This window comes from Anopheles gambiae, chromosome 3 (genome assembly GCF_943734735.2).
Source record: "Anopheles gambiae chromosome 3, idAnoGambNW_F1_1, whole genome shotgun sequence".
In the NCBI taxonomy this organism is placed as follows: Eukaryota; Metazoa; Arthropoda; class Insecta; order Diptera; family Culicidae; genus Anopheles; species Anopheles gambiae.
This window is the reverse complement of record NC_064602.1, coordinates 64,299,928-64,308,944: the sequence shown is the minus strand read 5'-3', so window position 1 is coordinate 64,308,944 and position 9,017 is coordinate 64,299,928. Positions and strand designations below refer to the sequence as shown.

Sequence of the window (9,017 nt, the reverse complement as noted above, 5' to 3'; positions counted from 1 at the left end):
TGCGTCCTGTGCTGGACGATGTGCGAGCCGCATGAGACATGCTCGTCATTTAATAACGGTCCATTATACCGACGATCGATGTGCTTGACGTTCGATGTGGCCGGAACTGAGGTTTCCTCGCATGCGATCCCGTGCCGGTAGTCAAACACATGTTTTACTAGCTAAATTGTGTTGATCACATTGCAAGCACGGTAATAGGTTTCTTTACTCTTTTTAATAGAACTATTTGCAATGTCTGATAGGGTAAGAACAAAAACCATCAACCAGGAACTATTGCTCTGACTAAACAAAAAAGATACAATTTTAACCTTCTGCCCTGTTTTTAAAATAACAGGGATTACAGGAGGATGATTTTATAAAACCTCCATTCCCAAGTCACGATGCGCCTAGCACATCGCATGACGTACATGATTCGGGATTTTTCCCCCCATCATCTCATTCATCCAGGCATTGAATTGAACATGATGTTAATATACCGGGAGCAAGGTTCGATCAGGTCTCAATAATGCAAGGGAACTATGGAAAATAAAATGATGTCGTGATTTGAGGTGGTTTGCCATTTTAGATGACATGCTGACGTCATAATCATGTGCAGCTTGCTATGAAGATCGACAAAAACGTTTGTTATATTCAATAAAGCTGTTTTTTTGCATTAGTTATTGATTGTCTGGTGATTTGGATTGTGGTATTGGGTATCCCATATTCACGACAGACAACGGTACAATTTGCAAGAATTAAAGAATCATTAAACTCCGCAAACAGGGCTTTCGGTATTCTGTCTGATAAGTAGTACCGCAAAAACAGTAAAGGAGGCAGATTGGTGCTTTGCGATATTGAACGTTTTACAGAAATCGTATAAATTAGGAAACAAAAGCTACATTTAAATCGGGATAAATAATTAAGTTTTTGATATGAAAAATAGCAATAGCTAAAAAAGTAGTGTAATAATGTCAATGCTTTAATGTTTTGTCGTATTTTTGAATTAAACAAATATGAAACACAACAATGGAGACAGTTAGCAGTCGACTTATAGGATAAACAAAACTCATGTATGGTAAAGTGATCTATATCATCCATTGTTAAACATTTCAACAGCAAACCATCCTTACTTACGGTAACTACAATTTATGATATTGATTTTTAGATGAAACAATCAAAGAGTTATGAGAATCGTGAAAATATTGTTGTGAGCGCTCACTTTTCTATAACAGGAAACAATTCAAATACATGAAGTTTTAAATAAAAGTTTGCTCTATTTATTCTACAATTGTTTGCTACGCATTCCTTCTAATCCATCAATTGCCGATCGTAGATCACTGAACGTTTTATGGCAACTGCGGCAATGATGTGAAGTTGATGCTTTGAAAATCAGTGTCTAGAATATCATTCTTTGAACCTTATAGCGAGTACGATGGCAAGAGAGAATACAATTGACCGTCCCTACATCATGCTTCATGGTTTACTAAATCCGATAGCAAACACGATCACCACAACGAGCATCATAATTCGGTTCAGAATGCACGTAACTTCGTCCCATCGAACATTTTTGTGCTCCAGCGTGTTGTAGTTCTGCAAGGGAACGAAATTGAACGAAAATAATACCGGCACACTGGTCAAATGAGATGATCAGATGAGTAGAACTTACACTCCGTTGGTCCATCGCAAGTGCAAATCGAAGTGCCGGAAAGCTGATCACTCGTCCGATCCAGGAACCGGGTGGTATGTTGGTGCGTGTTCGTTTCAACCACAATTCTATCGCAAAAAATATCGACGAGATTGTGTAGAAAACGAGCGACCACTCGAAGAAGAGGTCTAAAATATAGGGAAAAAATTGAATTTAGTGAAAAATACGTTCTGCAAATTATCGGATGATTAGGATGGTACATATTTTCGGCACTCCAGCACGAGGCACAATGACGGAAAGGCTTAAAAATGTGTTTAGTAGCACGATTAGCCCAAGCGAGTTTAGCAACAGTCGCGATCGTCCATCAGAGAGGAAGGAAATAGAGATCAGCAAGTTAGCAACTACAATTAGAAACAAAACTTTGTGTTAATTCATACTACACACTAGAAATAGTTTCAAAAACCCAACAGAGTCCTATCTTTATCAATAAGTGTTGGTTACAAAAATGTAACTAAATCACACTCACCGAAATATGACGGATAAATCGAAACCGAATGTATATCACTTTTCCGCATCATTTCAATGTGTAGCTGGAGCATTGGTTGCTGTCCATATGGGGTAACGGTTTGCTCGTACTCATGTTTGCCGATAGTCTTTACCGACCATTCCGATTGCTCATACTCTGGGTCAAATTGCTACCACAATCATTGCGATGAAACTGATTAGATACACAGCTGAGAAAACTCTGAATTAAACAATGAACTTACCACCGATCTAATGGCTAAATGCATAGGTACGTGACGTTCGTGACTGGCCGTCAGCAGTTGTAGATGGCACGCGTTGGTATCGTACGGCCACCGGTAGCTGTCCGAAAGCGTACAGAAATTCGCCCACGAGAACTCATCCATCTCCACTATTACCGTACCTTCGTTCGAGAGGTAACACAGCGAGAATGTTCCGGTGAACAGACTAGCCGACTGAAACGATGGTGTCCATATCAGGTGGCAAACGTCACCAACGACAGTCGTATTGTCGAAGTCGGATGCGTTCCAGCGGTACCTGGGATCCTTCCAGGACAGCCCCATCGCACCCGACAGCTCCACCAGATTAGTCGTCTGATCGTAAACGAACCCCTGTATGTACATTTGGGATATCTGCACCCCGCTAAAGTTCACCGGTGGGTCGATCCACCGTGGGACACCCAGCAGATGGTCCAACAACCGCTGCTTACCATCGAACTCTTGCTCCAGCTCGTTCCCGTCGATCAACGCCGTACCGTTGGTACTATTCGCCGGCAGTGGACAATCGTAGAACCATTTCGCTAATGCCGTGCCCCACGTGGTAAAGCTGACGTATCTCAGCTCGCTGGCGTTCTTCTTGGGCATCATCGTTTCCATGAACGGTTCACCGGTAAGATTGCCTGCATACACCCTGACCTGTCCTTCGGTGTTGATACGTACCCGCACCGGAAGTGGATCAATCGGTGACAGCAGTCCAGCACTCGCCTTCGTGCGCAACGGCGAACCCTTCTGTCCGAAGCGTATCTGTGAAAATGTGTTGCCACCGCCGCCGAGCACTAAATAAAGGAAGTAAAGAAACACCACATGATTAAACCCGAAGATCGCTGGTGATCATGCTGGTTACCTATTTCCAATGCAGTCGGTGCCGTTTTGTTCTGTTCCGATAGCAGGATGTGACCGTCGCGGGCAGCCAGCACGTACACCAGCAGATCGACGATCAGATCAGCGTTAGCTGGATTATGATGGTCTAGCTCGTGCAGCTTGAAGAACGCCCGATAGTTGTACCCATTGATAGCGTTGTGCTGCTTGCATCTGTGCAATTCTATGCAGTTGTGGTCGGCCGGGATGTAGGTGATAAGCAGCTTATTAGCATATTGAAGCTTGAAGCGATGCTGGGAGGTGATATTCGCAGTCGCCACTTACCATCAAAGCTAACATTGTACCGTGTCGTGTCGGCGTGGCACTCAATAACAAGCACTAACAGGAGGACAACACCCTGCACGGTAACACTTAACGGACTCATTTAACTCGAAAAGAATCCCAATGCACGAACAACTAAGATAAAAGCAACGGTTTTTTCTCCAAATACAATGGCAATCTTTAGAAAATAAATTGCTCGCTCCGCACAGGGCTGCTAGGGCAGCGGCTTCTTATAAACTAACCGAGTTAAGACGTTGAACCACATTGCTGCACCCATTGGTAGCTTATGATGTGTGATAAGAACGTTCTGGGCGCATAGTGGTACGTCGAAAGAAAAGAGAAATAAGCTTAAAACATATAGGGGGAGAAACCAGCGGATGTTTTTGACATTCGTTGCTTTCGTGAAGATTGCATTATATCTCACCAAAAAGACGCTTGGACAATTTTCACTTGTCCTTATGGATAGCTTGGACAGTCCTTATGGATAGCATATGACGGTAAAAACATATGACTTTAGATAATCGAATTTCTGTAGAAGAGAAAGTAAGCCTTTGAGTGTGGGAATTCAAATTTAAGATCGATCAACATAGGAAGAGGAACATAGGTAGTCTTTAAGAGTACTGCTGGTATAAAAGTACGATCAATTACGATTCGCTGAAGCTGGGAAAGATTCTTTGAGATTGAATGGTTCGCTATTATCGGCAACCAGCCCAACTCAACTTCCGCATTACTTTGGAGGTTAATTTTAGAAGCTATTGGCCAGGAACAGGCAAAGTTCCTGGACCATTTCAAGAATGCAATAACCTATACGTACGTTACCGTAGATTGCATATTTTTTTAGTAGATCGTAGATCATATTTTTTTAGTAGCACCAATTTGGCATTTGCTTCGTTTATTAGCATTCCTTGGCTCATTGCCGCCTGCTTGGCCCTCAGGTTAAATTCAGATACACAAGAGAGCCGCCTACCAACGAATACTTATCCGGCGTTGTGGTCTTGGCCTGCTGCAGGAATATATAAAACCGCACACGGTCTCGCGCCTTCGTCTACCAATCCGTTATTCTGGCCTTAATGGCGGAAGCCTCCATGCCATCTTGCCACTTAAAATTAGGCCTGTAGTAGGTTTAGTTTTGCGTCGTTAAGGAGGATCATGGTTTTGTTGAAAAAGGCACAATTGAGGTGTATACTGTTTCGAAGCGGACGATTCGTCACTAGATCGTCCCGGGCGGTGATAGAAACCCATCTCCCTTACAGGAAACGTTGTAGTTTAGAAGCCTTACCTTGGGTAGGGGAACATAACTAAACTCTTTAAATGATAACTTGATTAAAGTAAGAAGGGTCCTATAGTCCTATCCTGCCAGTTCAAACGAATCTGACTTGCCATGGTCGAAGATGATTTTATTTATGCTCAAAAGATGTTTTTTTCACCAAATTAAAAGTTATTGACATGAGGTGCAATTTACACATTGTATTGGAGTGTGCCAAACACCATTACATGCCAATGCCAATCAACTTTCAGTGTTTTGTGAAAAGAAAAAAGGTTTCAACTATTGTTGCCAAAGAACGTAGCTGGATGTTTTCGTTGATCTTTACCTACGCTGTGCTTTTAAGGTAATAAGTTACTATGGGTTCTAGGCTTGATACGCTGCGCTGTGAGGTCGTCGAACATCTTTTATAGCTCGTCGTTGTATTGGCTCCTCCATTGTCCTTCCACGCAAACTGGGCCATACATAGTTCTCACCACTCAACATTCTCCACTAAAACGCGGCAAAGAGGGTTATGGCAGATTTGGACATTGTCCATGTCTCAGAGGAATATGAGGTCTTCCAAGAGGGATATGTGATAGGATCTTAAGTCATTTGCAGAAGATTTTTTCCTGAAGTCTCTACCACGGATGATCCTCTCTAGCTTAAATATGAAAAGATAACATACTATTTCGTCCCTCTTGCACAGACCATTGGTAGAAAGCAAGAGGGCTAAAGAGTCTTCCATCCACCTTCATCTGCCAATATATAAAGGCGCCTTTATCTTTCTAACCATCCTCACTAGTCTAGCCAGGATATTAAATTAACATAATTCTCAACAGCTTACAATGTTTTACCGCTTAAAAAATCGAATTGTTGTTTAAGAATAACGAAGATCTTGTAGATGAGTTAATTTAGCATTTATTTATTTATTTATTATTCCAGACCATTCGATTTAGATCCGGGTCCTGTATCATACTTGTTTTCGGTCTAGCTCCGATTCTGAATATTTTGGCCGTGCAGCCCACGGCCATAGTTCCGACACGGACATGAGCATCCTGCTCCAATCCTACCTTGGTTTGCAAATCTATCAAATCTAACGATCTATCATTATTTAACTATCTCAGTTGAAAAACTAGTCCATCCTAGACATGGAACTCGTATCAAACCTATTCTTAGTTTGGAAATGTTTTATCAAGACTTTTTATCTGTTGGTACCATCCACCTCTTCTGCAATCATCTCCTATATTAATCTGATTCATGAACTAGTCCCGATCAAAGAACTGTTCTGTTGGAACTGGAACCAATAATGAAACTGTTCCGCTCAAGCTAAAAAAAAAAAATAATTTCGTTTATAATTTGGCGTAGACAGTGAGTAGAACCGGTTTACCAACAACAGATAATAAAGGTGACATTATTCTGATTCTGATTCTTCCGACCTTAGGTAATTTATAAAAAATGGAGTATCCTTCGGAGCGTACGGCATGATTGGCACATCATAAGGCATCGGAAACTGGGGATGTTTGCCATTCGGTTCCATTGGAAGAAAGTCTTCGTTCAGCTTAAACGGCAAATAAGGCAAATGCTGTTCAAATTTGATCCCTCAATGTTGATCTTTGGATATCTCTTACCATAATCTTAGGCAGGAACAGTACGCCCGCTTCGTAGTTGTTTATGTACAGTAACTTATCGTAGCGAGTTATACCCCAGGCTGATTTGGAAAAGTTTGCCGAAGTGAGCAGAAACCACTGAAGACCTTCCGGTGTCCAGCGGCAGTAGGTTTTGATATGCGGCATCGCTTTGTTCCGATGCCGCGTTCGACTTATCCACTGATACATATAGTTTTCCAGCCATTTCTGTTGTTTATGCACTTCCTCCGAGTATGGTAGACAACTTCCACCGCATATGTCATCATGGCTTTGCAGTACGTTTGCCAACGATGGATAAATTAAACGAAAACCCGGCAAACGGCGTATAGTTTTTTGCTCATTGTCCTTCCCAAAGCTGGGCATAATTTGCCGTTGGATCCATAATTGCGGTGATTTACCGAACTCACCGATGCCCGAGCTTTGGGCCACTAGCGGGAACGTGGCATCTATTGTGGTTGCATATTGAGAGAGCAGAGCGCCCAAACGCGGATGACCCCACAACGGACCATCGGGTATGTAATAATCACCGCAGGGATGCGAACAGACGAGAAATACTCTGCAAAAATAAATTTCCCCTTCAGAACACCACATTCAATTGAAATGACATATTTCCAGCTTACTTTATGCCGGAAAAATCAGTTTCTGCTATACGGGCCATCCACGATTCCAGCTTCGCTAGCTTGTACGCACCGAGATACTCAAGGAGGCTGGAACGGAAATCAGTCCTACTTTCCCCGTACGTTGGATCGGAACCTTCCGGCACTGCTGGCAAACGGGGGCTGATCCAAAGCCCCTGTGTGCGATTGTACCAATCGTTCTCGTAAAGGTTGGCCGTCGAAACAACAACACGCATCGATCCGTCACAATATCCGTACAGACCCATCTTTGTATGGTGCAATCCGAACCCCGTCTTAGTTTTAATTTTGATAGCAGTAACGTTAGGCTGTTTGTCCGATATCGTTTCCAGCTCAGACTCATCGCCATACAGTATAAGCAGTGGGTGTTGCTCGTAGCCTGCATCTGAGTACTGCTCCAGCAACCAGTTTATATCTATCATATAAGTAAGCTGCAAAGAGCATTCCAGCTCTCCCAGGCTAGGATCCAGCAGCTCCTGAAAGGTAACCGATAGTGGATCCGTGTGTGTAGGCTGCGAATCCGTGACGGCAGATAAGAAAAAGTTGTACGGGGCAGAAGCAGCAAGCTTATCGGCCATACGTCCCCGCGGGGCTACGAACAATGGGGGAGGGTTCTCAACGATCTCACTATTAACACTTTCATCTTCCGTTGGGCAGGTCGGTAGGACATCCGGAGTAGTTGTATCCTGAGGTGCCTGCATGGTTCAAATTGGTATAACACGGATATTTAAAAATGCACTGTTAAACCTAAACTGAAGTTGCCCACCAGCCACGAATAAGTATAATAGCAGAACTGGCCGGCTAGATGCAGATGCAAGTGACAGCAGCTACGTGAAAGAACTTGCCCTTGATAAGGCTAATGTAGGTATTCGAAGATAATGATTAACACGAGTGTGTATGTGATGATGTTAAAATACCGATAGGATTAATCTGATAATGGCGTTATCAAATGTATGCATCCTGTTTTGATCGTTTACAATAAATTATCTTATCACGCGGTGATAAACAAACTCGAGTGTCAACTCTGCGCCTGCACTAAAGTCTTCGAGTTGCTCGTTTATGAACCGCTCCTAGCCAGTGTTTCGAATTATATAAGTCCAGCTCAACACGGTTTCACACCCAAAAGATCCACAACATCTAACCTCATGGAATTCGTAAGCATCTGCCACACCGCGTTAGATTCTGGGATACAAGTTGATGCAATCTACACAGACATCACAGCGGCATTTGATTGGATCCCGCACTCAATCCTACTAAAAAAAGGATATATTGGGGCTCCCCAGCTCGACCATGCCATAGGTTGCGATCCTATCTTGGTGATCGCACTTACTCTGTAAGGATTGGCTCACATACCTCTCGTTAGCTAAGGGTAACTTCAGTAGTGCCCCAAGGAAGCAACCTCGGATCACTGCTCTTCATATTATTCTATTCTTCATATTCAACTTTGACAAACAGAACATGTTATATCTAAAGCCAATCAGCTAGTAGGTCTATTTATGAACCCGGTATGTCCCCGTCCGTCGTGCGCCTCTCGCGTAGCTCTATCACAATGACGGAAAGGCTTAAAAATGTGTTTAGTAGCACGATTAGCCCAAGCGAGTTTAGCAACAGTCGCGATCGTCCATCAGAGAGGAAGGAAATAGAGATCAGCAAGTTAGCAACTACAATTAGAAACAAAACTTTGTGTTAATTCATACTACACACTAGAAATAGTTTCAAAAACCCAACAGAGTCCTATCTTTATCAATAAGTGTTGGTTACAAAAATGTAACTAAATCACACTCACCGACCATTCCGATTGCTCATACTCTGGGTCAAATTGCTACCACAATCATTGCGATGAAACTGATTAGATACACAGCTGAGAAAACTCTGAATTAAACAATGAACTTACCACCGATCTAATGGCTAAATGCATAGGTACGT

The 9,017-nt window shown here is 42.7% G+C and overlaps 2 protein-coding genes across 4 annotated transcripts; both read right to left on the bottom strand.

Annotated features, from left to right (window-relative positions):
* Positions 1-1,233: 1,233 nt before the first annotated feature.
* LOC133393676 (neuronal acetylcholine receptor subunit alpha-2-like) lies at positions 1,234-3,894 on the bottom strand. 2 transcript variants are annotated; one of them, XM_061659601.1, is made up of 7 exons: positions 3,568-3,894; positions 3,269-3,466; positions 2,392-3,200; positions 2,151-2,319; positions 1,885-2,025; positions 1,646-1,812; positions 1,234-1,569 (listed from the first exon to the last, which is right to left on the bottom strand). In XM_061659601.1, the coding sequence occupies exons 1-7, from the start codon at positions 3,665-3,667 to the stop codon at positions 1,453-1,455; spliced, it is 1,701 nt and encodes a 566-aa protein (XP_061515585.1). In that variant the 5' UTR covers positions 3,668-3,894; the 3' UTR covers positions 1,234-1,452. The 2 variants fall into 2 exon arrangements, with proteins under 2 accessions (XP_061515585.1, XP_061515584.1); XM_061659600.1 differs by having other exon boundaries at positions 1,234-1,812; positions 3,568-3,838.
* A 1,811-nt stretch (positions 3,895-5,705) lies between these two features.
* Positions 5,706-8,614, bottom strand: LOC4577782 (probable tyrosyl-DNA phosphodiesterase). Of its 2 annotated transcripts, XM_061659605.1 has the most exons (4): positions 7,077-8,614; positions 6,439-7,012; positions 6,198-6,368; positions 5,706-6,136 (listed from the first exon to the last, which is right to left on the bottom strand). In XM_061659605.1, the coding sequence occupies exons 1-3, from the start codon at positions 7,790-7,792 to the stop codon at positions 6,222-6,224; spliced, it is 1,437 nt and encodes a 478-aa protein (XP_061515589.1). In that variant the 5' UTR covers positions 7,793-8,614; the 3' UTR covers positions 5,706-6,136; positions 6,198-6,221. The 2 variants fall into 2 exon arrangements, with proteins under 2 accessions (XP_061515589.1, XP_061515588.1); XM_061659604.1 differs by having other exon boundaries at positions 5,706-6,368.
* Positions 8,615-9,017: the final 403 nt, after the last annotated feature.